Raw genomic sequence first — 24416 nt, 5'->3', positions numbered from 1 at the left:
GGCAGGCAGGGGCAGGCAGGAGGATGGCAGGGGCAGGCAGGGGCAGGCAGGCAGGAGGCACACAGGGCTAGGGCCAGGCAGGCAGGCAGGGGCAGGCAGGGGCAGGCAGGCAGGAGGCACACAGGGCTAGGGCCAGGCAGGCAGGCAGGCAGGCAGGGGCAGGCAGGGGCAGGTAGGCAGGAGGCACACAGGGCTAGGGCCAGGCAGGCAGGCAGGGGGCGGCAGGAGGCGGGCGGGGGCAGGGAGGCGGAAGAGCGGGGGCGGTGCCCGGCGGGGGGCGCCGCCGCGCTCTCACCAATCGACGCCGGCGGTAGGGAGGCGGGGCGGGGGCGGGGCGCGGGTGTCCTTCGCCGCGCCCCCGGCCCCGCCCAGCCCGGCCGGCCCCGCCCACGCCCACGCGGCCCTTGCCGGCCATGCTGGGGTTGCGCCTCGCTGCTGCTGCGCTGCTGCCGCTGCGGGCCGGGGCCCCGGCGGCCGCCATGTCTACCCTGCTGGTCAGCCAGCCGCGCTACGCCTGGCTGCGGGAGCTGGGCCTGCAGGAGGAGAACCCGGGCGTGTACAACGGGCGCTGGGGCGGCAGCGGGCAGGTGCGGGCGGCGGGGGGGGGGGCGGCGCAGCGGGGGCGGCGCGGGTGGGCCTCGGCGGGGTCCTGGGCAGGGGGGCGGCGGCGGCCCCGCTGCTGACCCCCCGCTCCCGCCCTAGGTGGTGACGACCTACTGCCCCGCCAACAACGAGCCCATCGCCAGCGTCCGGCAGGTAAGCGCGGGGGCCGGGCGGCCGCGGGGAGGGGAGCCCCCCAGCCCTTGGGCCGCCGGGTGGGAGCTGCCCCTCCCCTCCGCCGGCTCGGCCCGGGACACAGGTGGCGGCAGGGGTCGGGGTCGGGACGGCGCTGGGGTGCCCGGGCCGCCTGCTGGAAGTCACCCGTGGCCTTTCTGGGAAGGAAAACTGGCTGTTCGCCCCCCCTTCCCCCCCCCGGCCCGCGGGTGCTGAGGGGAAGAGACAGGGCCTGTCCTGCCCCTTTTCCCTCGTTCCTGGAGGCGGTCGCGGAGAGGGGGTGGGCTGGGGCTTCTTTGGCCCAGCGGGCGGGACGTGACGTGGGGGCGGTGTGGCGTTCCCGTGGGACATCGGCGAGCGCTCTGGTGCGAGAAACGTGCTGTGGTGCTAACCTGCCCCCTTCGTGTACCAGGATTCGACCAGCCTTGGGTGTCCAGCAAGCCTGGAGGAGTAGGGCAGTCCTCACAGCCCTTGATTAATATTGTTAATAGTAGTAGTATCTAAGCTGAAAGAAGGTATATGAATATGTGAGGAGTGCCTCTTATAACCGTTCTTTATGGAGCATCCTTTGTCACGTGAAGGAAGACTTGTGCTACGTTTTTTTCTTGTTTAGGCAGCACATATGCTTTTCCTTGACAGTAGCTTCAAGTAACTCAGCATGCCGTATTGGGACCAAACTATGGCAGGATATACACTTCCTGTGAAACTTGTATTCTGTAGTCTGCTAGAAATGTCCTGAGCTGGATGGAGAAGCTTTTCTGTGCCATGGTTTGGGGTTTTGGATATCCTAACTCTTTCTTTGACACGTTTCTTCATCTAGGCTAGTTTGGAGGATTATGAAGAAACAGTAAAGAAGGCTAAAGAGGCATGGAAGGTCTGGGCTGATGTAAGTTAACAGAGACTTACCTTTTATAACATATCTCTGGCAGGCAAAGGCCATTAAGTTTCCTCGTCACATGGAGATGTAAAAGCATGTTCATATTATGTGTGTTGCATCAAAGCAAAAATCTGCAACGAGGACCTCAAGAAAAAAACCTAGACAACTTGTGCGTGTTATCATTGAGGTACAAAGATGAGGACATTGACTTGTGGAAAATGTTTGTTTTGAAAGCCTGGCAAATTTACCCAGGTTTGGGTCTGTAAGCCATTGCCAAAGGGTGTGCTGAAGTTCAGAAACCTTGTAGCGAGCAAATTATCCCCATGGGTGTATTTCACTTCGTGTTGCTGCATGCTTTCTCCTGTGAGAACTCTGCAGGATATTTGGATACCTAACTTCTGATGGTGATAATCTTGTTCTCGTGGAGTGAGCAAAACTGCTGGTTTTGAGCGTGGTTTTTTTGCTGTCCTGGTATTTCACAAACAGCTACATTATTCCAAAACTTCAGTATAACATTGCTATGTCAGACAGTAGATAGGCTGTTTTTCCTTAGGAAGCTGTAGTTCACAACGTCCCTGTACAAGGTGTGTCCAGCCTGCATCCATTCCCTTGCTGGCTGTGGCAGGCTTGGTTTTTGTAACTACCTGCCACTTCTTTGATGCAAGCTGACACCTGAATTTTGTAAGGTATTGGGCATTCTGTATTTTGTCCAGTGAAGTAATTTGTTGTGCCTGAAGAGAACAAAGTTTAGGACAAACAAAACAGCTTCCTCAGGATGTGTCAGTATGTGTTCTTCTGTTACAATTCGTGAATATAATGTTGGTGAGTGCATGTGAGCTTCGTATGTGTTTGGAATTAATCTGCAAGCAGTCTAACAGATAACAAAGAATCAACAGATCAAATGCTTTAAAGCCTCATCTCAAAGCTGTTTGTTTTTAGTATGTGATTATTTTTTTTAATGAGCTTATCTGAAAGATTTTGCCTGTAAAGAGATATGTTTGCATGGTTTATGTATGTAATTTCTGTCTTTCCAGCTGCCTGTTCATCAGCAGTTTCTAATCCTGTAAATCCTGTTGCATGCCTATGGTTTGTTATTAATCCTGGCTATTGATTATTATCTAACAAACTGATAGCACATTAAAAAATACCACCTATTAATATTTGGTATATGGGTTTAATTTTTTCCATGATTGAGGTTTCTGTGTATCTCAGCATTTGCTAACAAAATAAGTGTCAGAGGCCATTGTCATACAGACACAGAAGGTTTGAAAATGTGATGTTAAGTACTTTCAAAAGGTCAGAAAACAGTTAAGTGTGGTTTTATAAAAAATGCTTGTTTCTTGAGGTGCAGGTGACTGTTCAGGGGCATTGTGGGTGGTGTAGCTGAACAGAAGTAGCAAAACTAATAGTCTGAATGTTTCTGGTGATGTTCAGTGGAACTGAAGTTTTGAATAGACATAAATGTGTGCAGTGTTATCAGTCTCTGTGAGGCAGGAAACAGTTTCCTGTAAAGCAGTGCACGTGATAAAAATGAATAAATAACAATGTCTGGGGAAGATAGGGGAAGAAGCATAGCAATTTCCTACTGCAGGGGTACAAAGCTAGCAGTATATATGCAGCAGAAGTCACAGGCGTTCAATGTCAAATAGATTCTTCTGTTTTCTTTTGTTTTGACTAGATCCCTGCACCTAAGCGTGGAGAAATAGTGCGACAGATTGGTGATGCCCTGAGACAAAAAATCAAAGTCCTAGGAAGCTTGGTAAGGTGTTTTAAGAAGCAGCTTAACTTGGGGGGGGGGTATGGGAGGGCTGTGTGTCAAAACTGTTTTTCTTGGTTTTTAACATACCACTCTGCAATACTAACCTTAATAATTGTTAAAATGCTGTTGTTCTGTTAGCTTGCCTAATGAAAATTTAATTTTAAAAAAGGAAAAGAAAAAAAATGTGTAAGATTGCATTCTGGCATCTTACACTGCAAATGACAATATATAACAGGAAGAGAAAGTGTAATTAATTCTGAACCTGTACTCTGGCTGGGAGGAGTGTTACAACTGTTGCCCTGCTGTTTCTCACTTGCCTGTCAGATAGGGCACTGTCTGATACTAAACTGTCCTGAAAAAGACCTGCCTCTAATACAGAGCTTTTAACCTTGAGCTCTTTCTGGTGATCTGCAGGATTTTGTGAACTGGCATGTGGAGGTATAAGGCTTCAGAAGGTGAGATGGTCTTAATGAGATCTGCTTGCAGTGCTGTGCAAGACATAAAGGTTGAAGGACCACTCCTTTAAAACACTTATTAGTTGCTAAGGAAAAAAAGGAGACAAGTGGGAACTTGCCACTTGCCTCTTACAGGGCTTGCCTGTATATGCTGCTGTTCAGAAATAGCTGTCAGTGAATAGCTCCATGTGTAGTCAAGCCCATATTGTTAACCTGCAAAACTTTGTTCTGCTGTTTCCCTTGATGTTGTCTCCTCAGCAGAGTTTCTGTGGTAGAATTAGAGAGCTAATGTACTTTTGTATTCAAAATCGGTACAGCTTCCCTGGTGAGTGTGGATGGACAGAGGTTTGCTCTATGTTCCTTGGTCAAAACTTGTTGCTTATCGCCAGAGCGTTTTTCTAGTTTTCCCAAACAGATAATAAGTCTGTTCAGCCCTTCCAGGGTAGGGGCTGAACTTCAGGGTGAAAGCTGTGCAGTAGGTATCCATGTTTTAGGACTTTTCCTGGCTTTAGGATATGTAAAAGGGAACGGTGTGGCAACTCATCTTTTCGTATTTCCAGCCTCACGATGTCCTTGTCAAGTACCCAGATGTATCTCTACTGCACTTATAGACTCACCGCTGTGTTTCTGAGTAAATACGTCTGATGCCCCTCCGATTTCTGGTGGCAGATAGGCGCCATCCCTCTGCAACCACAGGCATCACAGAAGTACATTTAGTCACCTTTATTTTAGCCTTTGCATGGGGAGTAAAATCTTGTGGCAATCCTTCAAACCTGAATCCTCACTTATCAGCTGCTTCAAAGTACGATCATCAGTCTAAAGCGGTAGATATCTGCATGAAAGTCGCATCTAGATATCAGATTGTGACTGTAAAATTAAGTGGGGGTAAATGGGTGACATCTCAGTTCTTAAGCTGGTGAATTTTCTCACTTTTGGAGGAAAATGTCTTCAAATACCAGCTTATTCTCATTGATGATCTCTATGTCTACTGTGTACATCTAACATGCTTTTAACAGAAAGATACAGTTTAGGATTGACTTCAGCAAAAAAAAAAACACAAAAACCAAAACCTAAACATCCCAGATTACTAAAGTACTAAGGATGTATAGACATTTTCAGCAGTGTCTGAAAATGGAATCTCTCAAACTCAATTTGAGATGTTGTAAAATGAGTAGTTTGCTTATGAAAAATGTAAATGACCATTTTCTTATGCTGGAGCAGAGTAATCCCTCTTCCAATTTATTCCATGCCTGGTCCACAATGTATGCAAATGTCCTGATGGAAATTCAGTGTTTTGTTGATTCAAACCTATGAACCACATCACTGTTGGATATTCCTTTCAGTAGATTATTTTTAATTTCCTCTGTTCATTAGTTTTCTCTTCTAATTTCCTCCTATTGTATGGGAATGTGACTCCTGTCTAGTTGTCTATTGTGTTCTTTCATTAAGCTGTGAATAACTCAGGAAGAGGTGAATCTCTTATTAAATTTTATTAATCTGTACTTGGTATACAGATATACCAGACATTAGTGGGAGACAAAATGTTTTGGGGGATGCAAGGGAATTTTTTTTAAAAATAATTTTGTCTTTCTCTTAATTTTTTTAGGTCTCCTTGGAAATGGGCAAGATTTTTGTCGAGGGTGTTGGGGAAGTGCAGGAGTATGTTGATGTCTGTGACTATGCTGTTGGTTTGTCCCGAATGATTGGTGGACCTATTTTGCCTTCAGAAAGTAAGTATGTGTGTACATATGTTGGGTTTGGGGTTTCATTTTTTAGGGTTTTGTTTTGGTACAAATGAAGAGATGGGGATGTGTCTTAAATATACAGTTATATAGTGCAGCAAAATCTCTGTACTGTGAGTTATTTAGGGAGCATGTCATCTAGGAATAGGTGTGCTGGGATCTGCTATCTAGGAATAGATAGACAGTAGCGCCACCTAATGAAGTATCTAGCCTTTGACTTGTAGCAAGAGAGGCAAGAGATTTTCTCTACACCCTTTGAAGCATGAGATTCTGTTTGATTTCTTTGTTAATTAAGGTGCTAGACTAAAGTATGTAAAAAGTTCATCAGGGTACTTAGAAATGAGAGACCTTTATGCCAGTTATTGGTTAACAAACAATCACCATGCTGTTAACTGGGTAGTTAAAATAGTAAGATGTCGTGTTAGTTTATTAGGGTTTTCCACAATCTAGCTAACCTTGTTCCAGTAAGCTGCAGAGCACATATAACACAGCTCTCCACAGCTAATGCTGTGATGGGCAGAGGAGCGATGCTAGGTGGCTTGCTTACATGGTTTGTTAAATAGATGCAAATAGTGTTGCCTTGTGTCTTTGCCTTCAGGGCCTGGCCATGCCCTTATAGAGCAGTGGAATCCTGTTGGGTTAGTAGGAATCATCACAGCCTTTAACTTCCCCGTTGCGGTTTATGGGTGGAACAGTGCAATTGCAATGATCTGTGGAAACGCTTGCCTCTGGTAAGACAATAGCTCTCCAATGTACTAACAATAGTTTAAAATTAGAGAGCCGTTAACTCAGGCACGAAACTGTTATCAAATGGCTGGTTGTTTCTATATGTTTGATTCTATCTATTGTAGGCTTAATTTCTATTTATTTTTTGGTTCACTTGTAGTCAAAGAGCTTTGTTTTATTTTGTGGTAACCTCTTTTATGAGGTACTGAGATTCAGACCTGTCCAGGACTTAGCCAAATGGGCTGTTAATAAAGAACCCAGGTTGAGGTCTTGCAGCAGTGATAGTGAACAGTTAATATTTTCAGAATTGCTACAGCTAAAATTAGGAATCTAAATAAGTATCCGTACTTCCTTTCACTGCTCCTGCTTTTCTTTCATCTACCTGCCTCACTCTAATGTCTGGCTTAGCTCTTGTCTGTGTGGATTTTAGTAGAAGCTCTGAATGCTCATCTGTGGAAAGAAATGCTTGAGTGTGTGTCTTAATGTGCAGCTGAAAACCAGCCTAAATGAAGTGTGCTGTATTTGAGATACCATAAAAATGATATATTTGAATTATTTCTAATTCTCGAAGAATTGAAAAGAAAATAATGTCAGTCTGTTTTTGTCCTTTTTTTTGTCTTTTTAGGAAGGGTGCTCCTACAACATCCCTCATCAGTGTTGCTGTTACAAAGTGAGTTCTGGTTTCTTTCCTTTCTGTTTTGCTTTTTAAACAATTTCTTTTCTGTTTTAGGTAGTGCTTAGTGGTCAGAAGAACTGCTTTCCCATTGTTACCTAAGAAGTAACAGTATATATATGATGCTACCTATACTGTTGGTCTTTTTTTCTGGGACCAGGGCTGTGTTTCTGGTGAAGCAGGGCTAGCTATATGGTTTGCTTCCTTGCAGAAGATGAATTCCTCATGAAATTCAGCCTCCATCAATCATGCATTCATGTTTCAGAATCATCCCTGTTTTTGGGAGTCTCAGCCCAACAACAGCACCCAGTTTCTTGGCAGATTCCTCTGGCTAGCTGTGCAGTCCTGTATCCTGAAGATGCCTTCACACAATCTTTATTATCCAAACTTAGTAACACCTTAGCATGTGTTTCCAAAACTCATTCTTGATAAAATGAAGAACTCCGAAGAATGAATGTTATAGTGATATTTACTCTAGGTTTTTTCTTACTTTGCTTACTATATTGTGTGCTACAAATAACATCTATTTTTAAATGCTAAATATAAATAGGCCCCTTTAAAATAACTAATTAGTAAGTCTTGTAGCTTTAATATTAACTTGTGAGAACGATGGCCCCAAAGTACTCGGGAGTATTTTATGTAACTCCATGAAGTTACATAAATATCTCATTTCTAATAGCGAGAGGCTATGGCCAAGGTGTTTACACACTGATCTGATGCTTGTCTCTGCCAGTTGTGTGGATACATAATGAATATATTTTAGAGTCTTACTTCTGCATGAGCTATGACTGTAGCACCAATCATAGTGCTACATGTTGTACAAACTGCATGTCAATTAACTGCAAGACTGCTGCTTTTTAGAAATCTGTAGCATCTTCATGTGCATGGTCGGACAGTTTTAATGGTTCATTCCCTATTATATGCACCTGTCAGAAGTCTCTGAAATTTTTACATCTTTTGATTCTAGAATAATTGCCAAAGTCTTGGAGGATAACAAAGTGCCTGGAGCAGTCTGTTCTCTGGTTTGTGGTGGAGCAGACATTGGGTAGGTAACATTTCTTGCGTCTTGTGAAGATGTATAGAGGATAAAGGCTATTCTTTGAGGTTCTTGTAAAGTTATCCTGATCTCCAGGAAGTTCCCAGTACAAGTACATTCCTGTTGCTATAATTTTTATCAACTGGTCTGAAGCTCTGGCCTTGCTCTAAACATAATACATATTTCTGCTTGCTGTTGTGAGTGTAGCTGCTAACAAATAACTTATCAGGTATTTAATGGAGAGGCATGGCTAAGTTTATATTCTACTTATGGATATGTATATATATCTGTATATTCTTACACCCAACTCATCACGTTCTTAAGAGTTTTCAATTTCTAGCCCACTGACCTTTTGGACGACTTGTGGAGGAGAATACTTCTCCATTTTCCATGCTCGCATAGGACTCTGCACTTGCTTACAGATGCATACTTGTGCTTGGAAGCCATACAAATCAAATCGGTTTGATTCTTACAATGTGGAAATTCCCAGTATATTCAGATGTATCTTTTAGGCATTTCAAGAGACGAAAAAACAGATGGCAAGCATTAAAAAAAGTCACAAGTATGCGTATTTTCTTAGGGAACATAACAATTGGAGCTCATCTCACTACATACTTTAGACTGAATTTCAAAATTAGTACATGTGATGCTTTTATGGTGTGAAGAGGGGGAGGGAAACAGCCTTGCTTCTCTTTTCTGACCAAGAACCTTTCATGCTGTCTGCTCAGTCACTTACCTGATGTTTTCAGAGAAGTGGCTCTGACTTTAAAAGATCTTAGTCATTGAAGCTGGTTTATGTGGAAGGTGCAAGTAGCTTTTCCACTGTCTGCTCTTCCACTGAGCGTGGCGATATGTCTCCCATTGTGCAGGACAGCGATGGCGAGAGATGAGAGAATGGACCTCTTGTCCTTCACCGGCAGCACGAAAGTGGGCAAGCAGGTAGCGCTCATGGTTCAAGAGAGATTTGGTGAGTGTGTGAGGTCTCCTCCACTTCATTTCTTTCCATGGTTGGCGTCCTGGTTTCAGTTGGATTAATTTCCCAACCAGAACAGGTGGGAAAGGCAGGGGGGCCCCATAGGATTTTAGAATAACAGCTTGTTTCACTTACCTCTTGTTACCTTTTTTTTTTCACCTGGTAGAAATAGGATGTTGAAACAGGTCAGAGCTAGATACTGCATTTTTCAGTTAGTTCTGTCACAACTCAGCATTTTTTCCAGGGTATCCACAAATTCATGGTCCTACAGTTAATTCTAGTGGGGGCATTCCATGAATATAATTGTATGGAGATTGTCAAGATGAACAACCAGGGCCTGTGGTCTTTTGGCAATGTGTTTGTGGAGAAATGCCCCTCACCTTTTCCTCCTAATAAATACAAGGAAAAAGTTATGGTTTTTGAGGTGCTGGTTTTTTGCAAATATTGAAAAGTGTACAGGCATTAGTCCACGCACAGCTGCTGGATTCTAAATATTTAGTTTTAAACAGAAAACCTTGTGAACTGTATTTTCTCATTTTATACATTTGAAGCTCATAGGAGTGTTAAAAAAACCCCCAAGCATCAGAACAGATTGCAAACGTTCATCCAGAAGTAGATGGTGATTCCTTTTCTCAGATTTAAGATAAAGGAGTTGCCAGAGAAATAAATAAACCTGATTAAATTTTATGTATGCATTTTGATCTCCGTAGCACCTCCTCCTCCTCGTTGTCTGCATCATGCTATTCATGCTGCAATTTTTTCTCCTTGCATCTTTTCCTTACCAGTGCTATTTTTGCCTATTTTTTCAGCCTCTATCTACCCTAACTGCTCTCCAGGTCTCTTCCTTCACACTATGTGACAGATGTAGTATTAGGTGTAAATTCCTGCTTCGGCTAAAGTAATTAGTTGAGTGATGCCTGAAACTTTTTGTCTATCCAGAAAAGTACTTTTAATGAAACATAGCTCTGGTTAGAGCTGAGCTCACTGAAAAAGGTGCAGTGAATATGTGTGCACATGACATACCTTGTTTTGTGTGTTTTTATTAGGTCGAAGTCTGCTGGAACTGGGAGGAAACAATGCCATTATTGGTAATATGCGCTGTAGAAATTTAGTCCTGTAGATGGTATTTGGAAGTTAGTATACAAATATTTGTAGTAAATTGTCCCTTTTTTGTCTCTGTTTTCTCCCGCACTGGGGTTTTGAAAGGTGTGTAGTAGAATGTTGGGTTTTTTCTGTCTGGAGGGGTAGTGTTTTAAATGAAAATTTCAAGCTCTTACGTATATTCACCATTGAAGTGAAGAAGGGAATGGGAGAAACAGGAAGCTTCAGTAATGGGATGTGGATAATGCTAAATAAATATATTTTAGGATAGTTGTAATTTTTTGAACACCACATTTGTAGTACATATATATATATATAAAATCTAAGACACTTATGATACTTGAAAGCAAAGCATGCAGGTATTTATTTCAGTAGCACATTTTACAAGTTTAAGGGTATGATCTAGTTCCTAGATAAACATAAAGACTGTCAAGCTGAGCAGTGCGGCAAAAAGAAAATTTAAGCTAGATAAAAACCTAAATTGCCGTCCCCTTGTGCTGTAGCTTTCTGTTTCACCTGTCTCATATTGTGAACAAATGTAATTGCCCATCTAGAATATTCAGCTCTTTTGAAAACCACATTTGAGCAGGTCTTTCTTTTTTGCTGTGCTTCTTCGCAGCCAGTAGCATAAACCTGCTTTATACTTAGAAAATTGTTTCCTTTTTCATATGAAAGTCCTGGTTTTTGTCTGGAATTGGCTTTGAATGATGGCTTAAACATTGTTTGGTTGGACTTTGTCCCCAGTTTAATAATAATTTGGATACTTAGAGAATTCTGTGGGACTGGTTAAGCTGAGTGATATTTTAGGGATCCTTTGAGGCTTATATATACTAGCTTTGCTTTAAATACCCCCATGTCTTCTAGCCAGATGATTTGTTGAGCTCTTTTGTATTTCACATTATTGTGTACCTGTGTGTTTTAGCTACTTTTTTTGCATGCCATCTGGATACACTTTACCATTGTATCTTTATGCTGCTACATGTCTTCTCAGTGAGAGAAGGACAAGGTGATGACATGGCAAGACATTGATTGTAGTTTCTTGAATTAAAAAGAAGCTGAGGTTCTTTGCAAGCTTTATTGCAAAAGGCTCTCTTCAATTGTTCAGAGCTGCATTTTTGTCCAACTGCATATGTCTAATTCCAGGTGTAAAAGTATTAGGAGTTTTGAGGTGTTTCTGTATATCTTAGTGTACTATGGTAGTGTGACTATTCCTAACGCTGCTTGACCAATCTGTCAGTTTATTATATTGTTTAGTGTCTTAAGTCTTGCCAGCTGCCTGTTTACTCCAGTAACATGCTGATGTTTTAATTTTTGTTAAGTGTTTGAAGATGCAGACCTGAACCTAGTCATCCCATCTGCTTTATTTGCCGCTGTGGGAACAGCAGGTCAGAGGTGCACAACTGCTCGAAGGCTGGTGCGTAAATATGTATTGTCTGGTTTGGGTAGCTCTGAATTTAAACTTGATTCCAGATTAGCTCAGAAAATGCCTAACAATTCCTAGTGTTTTGGAGAGCAACAAATAATCTTTGAAATGCATTTTTACTTTGTCAAAAATCAGTATGATGGTAAAATAAGATGGTAGTTTGTCATTCCACTAGAATTGTAGTTCTAAACAGTTTCTTTGTATGTGTTTCTAAATGTACCTGGTGCTAAAACTCAGAAAAGTAAAACTTACCATACTTCCTGTATTTCTCTCTGGTTTAATTGCCAGATCGTCTCTGCTTGTACCTGGTACAAATTTTGGTGCAGGGTTTAGATTTCAGCAAAGCAAGTGTGTGTGCGTTGCTTACTTTATTATGAATTTTTAACAAATAATTTTCACCAAGTTTAAAGGTGTTAGAACATCAGCCTGTGCCTGTATAGTCTTTTCAGAGCTGGGTTGATTTGGTAAATATTTGTCAAAACTGATGCGGGTTAACTTTGGGTGTTTAGGAAGGACAGTGATTCCTCCAATTATAGAAGTAAAAATCGCTTGAGTATTTGTCATAAAACACTCACTGAAGAGTTTACAGAACACATTAGTACCATTATTCTGAGATGGAGTAAAATTAAACCAGGTTTTTGTTTCTTTGCTTCTTTTAAATCTTCATGGTGTATATATTAAATCTTCATTTCATGGTGTTGGTGCTGTTTCGAGGCCTTGCTCATGTGTTTATTTTTAACTTTGGGATTTGCTGAATATGAGCAACACTATCTCCACACTTCATTCAGCCCTCTTCAAAGTGCAGTAGTACTTCACGAATAGTTACATAGGCTGAGCTGTCTTACAACCTTCTTACCACATTTTGTTTAGTTCCTCCATGAAAGCATCCATGATGAGGTGGTGGCAAAGCTTGCTAAAGCCTATGCCCAGGTCCGCATTGGTGATCCATGGGATTGTAAGTAGCTGTTTCTCAGACAAGTTTGTTTCTTTCTTTCTGTGTAAATTCCAAAGAGAGTATAGATCAAAGCTATCTAATTTTAGCAGTTTACCAGGGAGTGGGGATAGCTGGTTTCATTCAGAATACAAATTCTGGAGGGGAGATGAAGAATCCAGCTAAATCTGCTCATCTTGGACAGATTAAATAATTACTCCTATAATATTATGATAAGAATATTTGCAAACATATGCAGTTTTGCTGAAAGTATGTTTTTGGATCTTTTGTTTTCAGCTGACACTCTGTATGGGCCTCTTCATACCAAAGAAGCAGTGAAAATGTTCCTTGATGCAGTAGAACAAGCAAAACAACAGGGTGGCTGTGTTGCCTATGGTGGAAAGGTGACTTGCTTGTGTTCTCCCTGCTACATTTAGAGCTCTAGGGAAAAAAATACAGTAACATGGTGGCTTAGGCCAAGGTTGTACCTCAGTTTGTCCTGTCAGCCATTGCAGGATGTTAAATTAGTCAGTCTGAGAATGTTTAAATTGCAGTCCTGTCTTTAGGGTAGAAGTGGTCTACTTAGAAGCTACCTTCTCCTCCAAGAAATGGGTAAGAGATTTTGGCTGTTCTTTGCACTACCCCCTAGATGCAGCTGATGGTGAAAATACAAACAGCAATGTAAATGGTGAATATCAAACCCACAACAAATCAAAATTGCTGTTCTGTCCCTGGATTCACAAGACCAAACTACAGGAAATACTGAAGATTCAAGAGAGCTGCTTGCACATCTTCATCATATGGGATGTTAATTCTCATGGACTTAGCGTTCTGGCAGTTCTTGTCTTTCACTGGCACCTTTTTTATTCCTAATATCTTTCAAGTTATAATCAGCTTAAAAGTAGGAGGAAGGAAGTGTTTTTTGTCAGCTGCTACACTTTGAGATTTGATTACCTGCTTAGAAGACTAAGTTATACTTCTGTATTTTAAATACTTAAATGAGTAAAATTTAAGTTGACCTCTTAAAGTTCAGATGACCTGACCTTCTACTTCTGATTACTAGGCACAGCTATAGTAATCAGACCATGAAGGATTCCCTTCCTACACTAGTACTAAGCAGGATGCTGGTTTGAACTTACTCAGTTGTTTCTTCTTTTATGTTTTGAAGGTTATAAATCGCCCTGGAAACTATGTCGAACCAACCATTGTGACTGGCCTTCCTCATAATGCACCCATTGTCCACACTGAGACATTTGCCCCCATACTGTATGTGCTGAAATTTAAGGTAAAATAACAATGGGGAATTAGTCAGGTGTCAAGGATGCTAACAGAGGAGTCAAGAGAGAGATTTCAGATGTATGTCATGTTCATGTAATTGTCTCAGACTTGAAGAAGTGGTAACTTTTGTTCTGCACTGTGGGATATCCACTGTAATAGCTTACCTCACTGTGTAGCTACATTTACGCATTTTCTGTCAAGAGCACTGGAGTTAAAATGAGAGTCTGTACAGGAATAGATTTTTGTTGTTCATGTCAGGTTGCTCAAAAGCAGGTGGTATCCTATCCCTGACTTGGTGCACGTGTATTTGCCAAGTGGCATTCTGTATATTTGCATTGTGGCTGTGGTATATTGGTTTTTTTTTTTTTCACAGTGCTTCTTTGTAACTGCTTTGCTTTGAATGGTCATGGTTTAACCATTGAAACTTGCTCCTTTTAGGACGAAGAGGAGGTTTTTGCCTGGAATAATGAAGTAAAACAAGGTCTTTCCAGCAGTATCTTTACCAAGGATTTGGGAAGGATTTTCCGCTGGCTTGGGTATAATTTAAATTATTTTTCTAGCTCCCTGAATCATAAGCTCACAGTCCTTCTTGTCTTTTGTAAACCTATGCACAATGCTAGTTGAGCATTTTATAGCCCTCATTTTAGGGAATGAGCCTTTCCTGATCCTGATAATTAATTGTGTCTTATTTTTGTTTGTAGGCCAAAGGGATCTGACTGTGGCATTGTGAATGTCAACATCCCAACCAGTGGGGCTGAGATTGGAGGTGCTTTTGGTATGTTACTTATGCATTTTCCTATATACTTTAAATGATGAAATCCTCTATCATCGGGTCTAGACACTTGGTATGATTCCTCAGCTTCATTTTTTTTTTAAAGCTGGGGAGCTTGTTTTTCCCTAATGACTCTGGAAGAGAATAAAGTATTACCACTGTAAAGCTAGTATAATTTAGGTCTCCTTATCTTATTTTTCAAGGTTTTCATTGTTCCATTTAAATTACTAAGGCTGAAGAAGTCAGTGACATTAATTTTGAATTACACAGCTTTAGCAGAAAACAGACATTGACTTGAGGTAGTTGGATTTCAGCTTTTAAAAATATCTGTGCTTGGTTCTTAAATTGTCCATGTATCATCTGCCCCTCCCACCCCTTGCCATCAGGGGATTTTAGCTCAGAAATATGTTCTGAATGCGTTTAGAGATGTGGCTGAGTGGAAATCTCTTTAAAACAGTTTCAGTTAGAACAGTCTTAAGCATTTTTGTTGTGATGTTGGCATGTGTATATAAAAATTACAGCATAAAGTATTTTTGTGAGAAAGTCTTTAAATAGATTTTTGCCTTTATTTCTCTTTTTTATATACACTGAAGGAAGTGAGGAGAAGGAAGAATAAACATTCATCTTGCCATTTAAACAGTGCAAGAACCAGTGTGTTCTTGTACTTTTGTCTCATGTTAAACCAAAATGTCTTTAAAACAAGGTCCTCTGGTGCCAGCGTGATGAGACTTTCAACTTTAGGCAGATTTTTTTTTGGATCAAGCATGAGGAGAGAGCTAGCTGTGTGAGTTGTTTGTGGTGGTGTTCTGGTAATTATTTCAGATATAGAACGAGGGCAAAAGAATAGTTTTTTTCCCATGAGTTTTTATAAAATGTCTAACCTCCTGGAGTTGGTCCAGATTCCCATGCTCCAAAAAAATTATAAGTTTTCATTTATAACCTTTTTCCTACAGGTGGTGAAAAGCACACTGGTGGGGGAAGAGAATCTGGCAGTGATTCATGGAAACTTTATATGAGACGGTCTACTTGGTAAGATGGTCTTTTTAAATTCCAAATAAATGTAAATTACAGATAAACTTGCAAAAGTTAAAAACGTATAAATCCTTGACTACAGGAGGTTATCTTTGCTAAATGGGAGATGTAACTGCCTTTTCTTCATGCAAGAATTTACATCTGTGTTCCTAGTAGAAGATGATTTGAAGAGCCTAGATAGACCTTTCTTTCCTCACTGTCCCTCAAAAGGAAAAAGAAATCTTGTTTTCCTCTCCTGCCTGATTTTAAATTTAGCTAAAAATTGAATTACTGAAACTTGACAGGAGATGCATGACGTGGCAACCACAGTGAGAGGGCTGCTGTTGCCAGTGGTGGGCGATTTAGCTACTTGTTAGGTATTTATCCATAAATCTCCTGACAAGCTGTAGCGGTTGACTATTCCCACTCTGCTGGCCCCTCTAGATTGTACCTGCGCTAACTTTGGTCTCCATGCAAAGGTTTATGAATGCGGGAAATCCCACCTTGATTTTTCTGTATGGACATACCCCTAGTAAAAGATTAGAGAATGATACTTTACTTTCTCCTTGGTCTATCAAGGAAGACATAAGGGGGAATACGGTCTTCCCCTGTGCATAGTTACTACATTGAAAACTGGAGTAAATAGTTTGTAACTTTAAGAGGGGAAAGTGCTTACAGAAGTCTTTTGTATACATGTGACAGAAATCAGAAGCCTTGTATGTAGGAAATGGACTGCATAATGTGTCTTAGAGGCTGGACTTTATCACTAAATACTTGTTTCTTTTCCAGTACAATCAACTACAGCAAAGATTTGCCTTTGGCTCAAGGAATCAAGTTTCAGTAACAGCCTTATGAACGGCTGTGCCATGAACTTGCCTATCATTTCAGAACCAAGCACCTTCTAAGCCTCCTCATGAAGAAGATTAATTATCTGAAACTTAGCTTCAGCAAGGATACTAATTCTGTCAAAAATAATCTACTCTAAAATTGCTTCACTTTCAATGTATGAAATTACTACTTCAGTCTTCAAATGAGACGTCTTTGGGAAGAAGGGAGGGTGACTGAAACTAACAAACTTGGATTCGGGTGGCCTGGATTATCTTCTGTTGCCTTTTCACTATATTTCAGTATCAACACTGTATCCCCTGCCTCCCCACCATTCACAGGTATTTCCAGCTACAAGGTCTTTGCTTCAAACCGACGTGCTGAGTTTCCTACAGATACCTGGTGCTATGGGGGGTGGGTCGTATAGGGCTATTTTTCAATCATAAATAAAGGTACATTTTGTGACATACCTTGGGCTTCTAGGGTCTTTTTGTTCGTTGTTTTGGAGCAGGAACATTCAGCAGACTGTCAGTTTTCACGCACAGAACTGCTGGGTGGGAGGAGTGCCACTGGGTTAAGAGGACTGCTTTAGTTTTCTTGCCGCTCCTTCAGCAACAATTTCACCCTGTGTGTTGGGAGATATGGGCTGGGGCCAAAGGCTGCTGCTGTCTCTTGGAACCTCCTCTTAACAGTAGGAGGAGTCACAGCCAATTCAGGTTGCCACAGCCCTTGTGACACCCTACAGCCAAACCAGCTGAAGAACTGGAGATGCAGCCAGAGGGGAATACTATTCCAGAAGGATTTGCCAGGCAAAGGCAAATTGTTTGTGTGTGTTTCACCTTAGGTGAGGGTTTCTCATGGCCATTGAAGACTACAGACATCACCACCTCATTTAGCAGCCTTTAAATCAGACTCCAAGGTGAGAAAAGGTATGGTGCTACTAGGCTGATTGTAGTTTTTCACAGAGTAACTTCTGAGGTTTTTTAGTATACCGTTTTTGGAAGAGGTTTCTTTTCCTCTCAGTCTTATGTGCCAAATTTCCACAAGCTCTGAACATGGCAGAGCTGTTCATTTGTCAGATTCTAGGACTGTGATTTGGCTTTTGATTTACTTTGACATTAAGATCTTACAATAGCAATGTCACCCAAATTGTGTTAAAGGTCCAACTTACCGCAATGTGATCTGGTCCTCGTTCACCTTAATATCTGGTCTTAAAATACATAGTGTTTTGAATTTTACATCTCTATTACAGAAAGTATTTTGGGTGTCACTTCCTACAAAACAAACAGTAGGCGGCAAAATTTTTCCTTTCTACAGAGTCTCTTACAGCCAGGTGAGCTCCCTCCTGTAATTCTTTGTGGTCGTTTAACTAGGACAGATTTCATGAATGAATGTTCTGTATTTGCACACAGAAGGAACTGAAATCCCCTAAGCAGACAGATAAATACTTAGCAGGTTGAAGGCAAAGAAACAATCCAGCTTCTAAATACAATTATTCTGAAAATAGCACAAGTTATTGAAGCTATATTCTTTAATGCTGTTCTGTGGCACTGAATGTCACTATGAAACTATCTCAACAATGAAGACTAAGCTGAAGAACACTGTTGCTTATTAATAGTTTTTGGGTAGCCTCATTATGTCACATCTGTTGTTCCAGAAAATAAAGGCCTTTTTATTCTTTCCGGATAAAATAATTTCACAAGTCCAGTGGCTTAATTTTTAGGAATAAGGTTAACTCTGCCATCTGGCTTTAGGTATGTCAACTCAGGCCATGAAACAGAACAGAACTAAAATTGGGATGGTGAGTCTGATGTTTGACTGGTCTTCAAATCATTATCTGAAAATGAGCATGAATGGAAAAAATTGTAGGAGTGTAATTGAGAGGGTGACTGTATAGCAAACACACTAATCCATTTTTAAAAGGTTAACTTGACATTTTGATACATAACAATCCCTTCTTCAACACAAACATTTGAGTAGTCTTGCAGAGGACTTGGCTCGAAATACTTGCGCATTAGATCCATTTTATGTAGACAAATAACGGGCTCCCTCTGTAAGTAGACTACAAATTCATCCTGACTTTTGCTGAATATGTGAATTTCTGTTCCAAAGATTGTATTACCTGCATTGTCATTGGACTGCTAGTATGGCGTTGCAGCAGGTAATCATAATGCTTCATCTGCTTCCCAGCCAGCTTTGAATTTCTTAGATGATATTTGCAACTTGCTTCTCTCCACCATTCTATTTATTTAGTTACCTGTGTTGAAGAATCCTACCTGAACTGACTAGCTGAAAGACTTCCAGTGAAGTGGCTCTGGGGATAGTGCCTTTTAAAGACAGCTGCAGATTGTAGTAGGTTTTGGCAAGGATTTAGGTGCCTATAAACCATTATGATTATGATGCAGTATTAAACTAGGGAGGTTTAAAGCTACTGTAAGCATCCTGTTTCTCAATTTCTGCTTTAATTTGGAAAGCCCACTCAGGAGACTGTAAACCGCATTAGCTGTCATTGGGTTATCTCACCCAAGGAAAGCAATTTGAGAATTCATAAAATGTGTCTTGGAGCTGCTGGTATGTGCAACATAATGGAACTTGCAGTTTTAACAGAAATTCTATCAGGCGCTTCCGCTGTTGCATAGACTTCATTACCACTGAGTTTGTTAACACCAGCGAATAACGAGTGTTAAATGACACGTGATCAATAATTCATCTGTTAGCATAGGATTGCTTGCTGTGAAATGGCCTTGATGGGAACAGTCTTACGAGTAACTTCCTTTTTGCCATGTTATTTTTAACTGAAGAAAAATACAAAATCTGCTAATGTAATATTTACTTATAAGCAAACAGAGCAATGGCTTTTGTAATGAATGGTGAAAAATCAGATCTGCAGGCAGGCTGTGAGCTGCTGGCTGCTAATCTTCTATTCTTTTGCATCCTATCACGGTTTCCATTGGTGCAGGAACTGTTTTCAGGAACCAGGAACAGTGGTCGCCAGTAACAGGTCTCAGCTTGGGTTTTTGCAAATAGCTGCCCTGCAGTGCTGAATTTAAAACAACCGGGAAAGTGCTCGCTGCTATCTTTCAGTACTAACAGGCCAACCCATTCATATTATATCACATCGTTTCCTCATGGTATTTCCTTCACTCGGTTCTGTGTCTTGTTTCTGGATGGGTTCAAAACTGCGAGGCGGCCAGAACTCTTCATTTGTGGCAGCTGCCTCTGTTTCTGTATGAGGTATTGTTTACATAGTTGCTGCATTCAAGACTGGTTAGTCTGTACTAATCTGTTCAAGTCTCTGCATTCATCTCAACTGGAGCTCTGTGAAAACAGAACACGTAAATTACAAGAGAGCTCTTCGCCCGGATTGTCTTCTGAATCATGTGCCACGCTGGTGCTGCACCAGTGTATTGCACAAATGTATGCTCTTACTTTCCTATGTGGAAGAGGGCAAAAAAATTTAAGGTAAAATGACTTAATCCCTTAGAATTAAATTCTTGAGTAAAAGCAGTGGGCTGGCAAGGACTTTTTTAATGTCTTGTGTTCAGTATTCTGAAATGTGTACTCCTTGTTCAGCAAAACATACTGTCATTTGCGACATGCCTAGTGTTTGAAAACTAATGGATTAATTGCATTCAGCTGTTCGCAAATTTCTGCTGCCGCTCAAGCGCTTCTCGCAGTGCAAAGCATCTCGTCTAACCTTGCATTTTGAACGTGGTTGCCTGCAGGTACCTGGTACCAAGTTACATACTTGTTCAGAGCCTGTCTTCCTTCTGCTAAATTATTAGCACTGATTTTCCACGCAGCTCACTGCGTTCCTCCAGAGCACAGGGAAACTCTTCTGCTTTCAGGGGCCTTGCGCAGTGAGCCGGACCGGAGCCTGTTTTTTCGGTCGTCGTGTTCCTCCTGGTGTCGCTGTTGGTCAAGCTAAAGCCCGCCGGAGGACGCACGGCAGCAACCCCTCCTGCGCAGAGCAGCCCTTGGGTTTGCTAGCCAGCTGTGTAAAACGCGAACCTCTTCTTCTGAATGTCTTTTATATTCCAGCACATCTGGGAACACTACTTCTGAGCTGGTAGTTAAATACACTTTATTCTGCAAAAGCCTATGTTGATTAGTGCAATTGTTATATAAAACATTAACTCCAAAAGCCAAAGGATAAAAATAGCAGTGTTTCATCCGGCTACTCATCTCTAGGGAAGAACAAATTGTTTAATGCGTGCCTTACCCAGCATGCTTCTGTTCCCTGGCGTTACGGCTCTGTTTAACCCCCACCTTGAAATCAGGTTGCAGGAAAAGGGAACAAACGGTGCAAGCGAGGTCTCTGAACTTTAGGGGGAGGCACATCCTTTCATTACGTTAAAGTCTGGAAAGCTGGAAGTTGGTGCTGATCGTGTTTCACACTTCCCGGGCACTATCCTTACAAGGGTCCCAAACCTCATTAGCAGTGGCAGAGTGCTTATTCAGGGGCATCTCATAGAGGTAATGAAATGACAGCAGGCGAGCTTAAAAATGGGCGGCTGAGGAGGAGCAGAGGTAAATACCACCTCTCTTGCTCCTCAGGCTCTTCTTTAATCACTAAACTATTACTGAGCACTTATTGTCTCCTGTCTTTTGTGGATTTTAAGAGGCTACTCACTCATAGGCCTGTGTTGCAGACTGACTTACGATGACACAAACCTCTCAGTCCTATGTGGCTGCTGTGTTTGAAAAGTGTCTAAAAAGTGCAGCGCATACCTCTTCTTTGTGTTGTGTCTCTTCTAACTATATTTTTTACCACATTTGCTGGTATTTTTATATTTTAACACATTTGTTGCCAAAAGTATGCAGGATACTTCTATAACCCCAGAATATAAACCTCTTTCTAACTCATATGTGACTGTACTCATGACTGTACATGCTCACAATTATGTGTTTGAGAAATGAGGGGTATCTGTTTGCCCCATAAAAAGGCATTCATTCTCCTCATAGTTTGACCCAGATGTGGTCAGTGATTTATGATCTTGGTTATGAAAGACCGGTGGTTTATCCTCTTGGTTTATGACAGAACAAGTAGCAGAGTAAGGTTATGGTGATGTTTCATGACATGGTGCGGTCCTCCTAAGCTTCGCTATGGTACTAAATCTCTGAAGGTTTCAAAAACAATGCGAGGATCTTAGCTGAAGGAGAGGGTATATAGGATTATGGAGTGACAGCAAAGGAGACAGAAACTTACAGCAATAAGAAAAAAGTCAGGGATGGAGCACAAGGTAGGAAATCTAAAAACGGTGAGTCAAGCATTGCTTTTCCAAAGCAGACTTAACCAGCACTGGCTGCTGTGACCCTGTCTCGCCTGCTGATTTCTTTTCCGTATTTTTTGTTTAGCTGTGTTACTGATTTATTTTTCCCTGCTAGTTTAATGCTGAAGGACTCCCTGCAACGTCTGACAAGCACCATAGCTGTGCAAGGGAATCTGTAGGAAGGCAGAAACAGGTCACTGGCTGCAGAATAAGGAAGGGCCTTGAAAGTGAGGATGAGGAATTCAAAACCACCAGCAAAGTAGGTGGTGAAGCCAGGGTGCAGGACACGGGCAGTATTGCAGAGGAGAGGGAGGACCCAGTACCAGGCTTTTAGATGATGGGTATTACACTGGGAATGCTGCAGAAGATAAGATTATGCTATTGCAAATGGGAGGTGGGGCAGAGTGCATGATATAGGGTAGACTGAAAGCATGTTTTTGAATATTCTATAAAGGAACAAAAGGATAACAGAACTGCTGGATGAGGAGAACAGGGAAAGGAGCCAGATGTAGTCTAAGCTAACACGTAAGGCTGAAGTTAGGGCACATGAAGCATAGACAGACATATTCACTACGGAACAATATCATCCTAAATCTCCAGATCTGTTGGGTTCATTGATTGGAGCATGAATCTGGCAGTTGGACAGTCTATCAAAACTACTGTGATTAAGGGAAAAACCAACGACAATGCAAAAGAAAGCATGTGAGAACAGAAGAAACATTCCTGTTGTGATGGTTGTGTTTCTCCTAATGTTTTCTTTATTGCAAAAGTTGTCCCAGTGTCATTTAGCATGTTTTGTGTAAAAACAAAACAAAACAAAAAACAACCCCACATGAATCTCTTTATTCTGTGTTTTTTAAAACCAGCTCTGGTGTATTAATCCATGCATTTCCAGCCTCCGTAGTTGTTAGATTTATGTCAGCCAGTATTTGTCTAAGTACTCCAGCTTGCATGCTGATAGTACCATTTACTCTTCTGGCTGTTCACTGCCACCTTCTGTCTGAACAATACATACAAAAAGTTCACAGAAAGGCTAACCCTCACTGGTACTTAGACTGTGTTATTCCATGCTGTGTTGTTCCGACAGGAAGTAGTAAATCTGAAGCATACTTTGCACAACTCTTGCTATGAGTTCCTCGAATCACAAATTTCCTCATTACTGTGAGAAGCTTGTCATTCCTCAGCATGATAGCTGGTTGTTTTGGGGCTTTTCTGAAACTGGGTTAAGACACTGGTATTTCAGAGTGTGCTGGGTATGCAAAGATTAAGTGATTTGCTTGGCTTAGAAATGGCCCTCAGCTAATCAGAAACCATATTTTGATTTCTGTATTTAAGCTGCCAAGAACATTTGTTTTGCAATGATGTGGGTTAAAATACCAGAAAATCATGGTCTTTCATTATTTCCCTACCAGGGTTAAAAATTTAGGGGAAAAATGAATTGTTTTGACTTTGGCACAGAATTATGGCGGGTATGACCAAAGTCAAACAATTAATTTTTCCACCTAAATACTTACAGGCCAACATATATTTTCTACAGCATCTCCATGACTTTGCATTTGTTTTAATTGTTTATCTAGTTCATCATTCTGTAGCTTCTCATTTCTCAGCACTGAGGTGCGATTAGTCAACCTTTGTTACGGTTCAGTGCATCGGCACAGCAGAGCAGAAAATATTTGTGCTCTTCTGTCATCATTCTGGTTTAGCACTGTTTCTGCTTGAAGAGTGTATGAATCTGTATAATTACTCAAAAATGGTATTTGCTGGGAGTGGAGAACCTGGTTATGCGTGTGTCTCTACCAGGCCACTTAATTAAGACTCGGGGTATTAATTTTTGCTTTATTCCACTGAGACAGGATGAAGTCAGCGAGTGCAGCCAAAGCACAAATCAAGTTCTCCCTGATCTCTGTTAACTACTGTTGTTCAGCTGCTGTTTCCTCCACAGCTCTTCCATAGGAGAGAGGGTACGAGAAGCTGTATTTTTCTGCAATACACTGTTCTGCTGCTCTACGTGTCGAAGAGGTGAAAAAAGCTGTCTGCCTTTCCTTGCAGCCTGAGCTGCCCTGCTGTGAACGCCTGCACCCACCAGGGAAGCGGGCAGAGCTGGGGGGCGAGCACGCACGCACGGCCTCCACCCGCGTCCTCCCCGTTTCCCATCAGCAGAGCTGGTTGCCAGGGGTCAGAGCTACCAAATAAAAGCCTCATGCTATATGAAGCAGAGACATGATGGCCTGACCTCAGCATTTCTGAGGGTAAAAGCAATGCATGCTCACAGCAGTGCACGTGCATCTCAGACTGAGAGAGGTCTGCTCCCCTCTGCAAGATTTCCAGAGCAATTATTATTGCTCTGCAGTAAGCCGGTGCAGTGACCACAAGGTAGAAGCACAGAGACGTCAATAGGAATACAGCTTGCTTCACAGAGCTGTGGCCAGAGCACTCCAAAGCAGGATTTTCGCTTGTGCATTGAATTAGAGGCTGAACAAAATCTTGATTAAACTCCTGCTGCCCCCTGGGACACCACAGTTTTCTCTGTGACCTGCCGAACTGGCTTGCAGTGAATCAGCCACTGTCCCACAGCCTTTGGCTGCCTGATTCAGGAGGTTTTCTCTGAGCCAGGCCAGGGAATCTCACAAAATCTAGTTATAACTGTTTTCTTCTATGACCAGGGGTTTTTATATACGCGTGTGTGTGTGATGGTCCTATCCAAGCTTGCTCTTAAATATAGATAAGTGCTGCCAAAAGGGAATTAGACATTCAAAGCCACATCTTCCACATGTATCCATAGAAGAT

General features: G+C 41.7%; 1 protein-coding gene across 1 annotated transcript; it reads left to right on the top strand.

Moving 5' to 3' along the window:
* The first annotated feature begins 383 nt into the window (after positions 1-383).
* Positions 384-16825, top strand: ALDH7A1 (aldehyde dehydrogenase 7 family member A1). Its single transcript, XM_075079898.1, has 18 exons — positions 384-587; positions 703-756; positions 1595-1660; positions 3330-3410; positions 5472-5595; positions 6206-6338; positions 6959-7003; positions 7974-8051; positions 8912-9009; positions 10062-10103; positions 11436-11530; positions 12410-12494; positions 12768-12874; positions 13639-13755; positions 14187-14284; positions 14450-14523; positions 15474-15549; positions 16321-16825. Exons 1-18 carry the CDS (start codon positions 414-416, stop codon positions 16373-16375), a joined length of 1602 nt encoding a protein of 533 aa, XP_074935999.1. The 5' UTR covers positions 384-413; the 3' UTR covers positions 16376-16825.
* The last annotated feature ends 7591 nt before the right edge of the window (positions 16826-24416 follow it).

Source organism: Phalacrocorax aristotelis, chromosome Z, assembly GCF_949628215.1.
Source record: "Phalacrocorax aristotelis chromosome Z, bGulAri2.1, whole genome shotgun sequence".
In the NCBI taxonomy this organism is placed as follows: Eukaryota; Metazoa; Chordata; class Aves; order Suliformes; family Phalacrocoracidae; genus Phalacrocorax; species Phalacrocorax aristotelis.
Note: the sequence above shows the minus strand (reverse complement) of the source record. Positions and strands in the feature narration are given on the sequence as shown.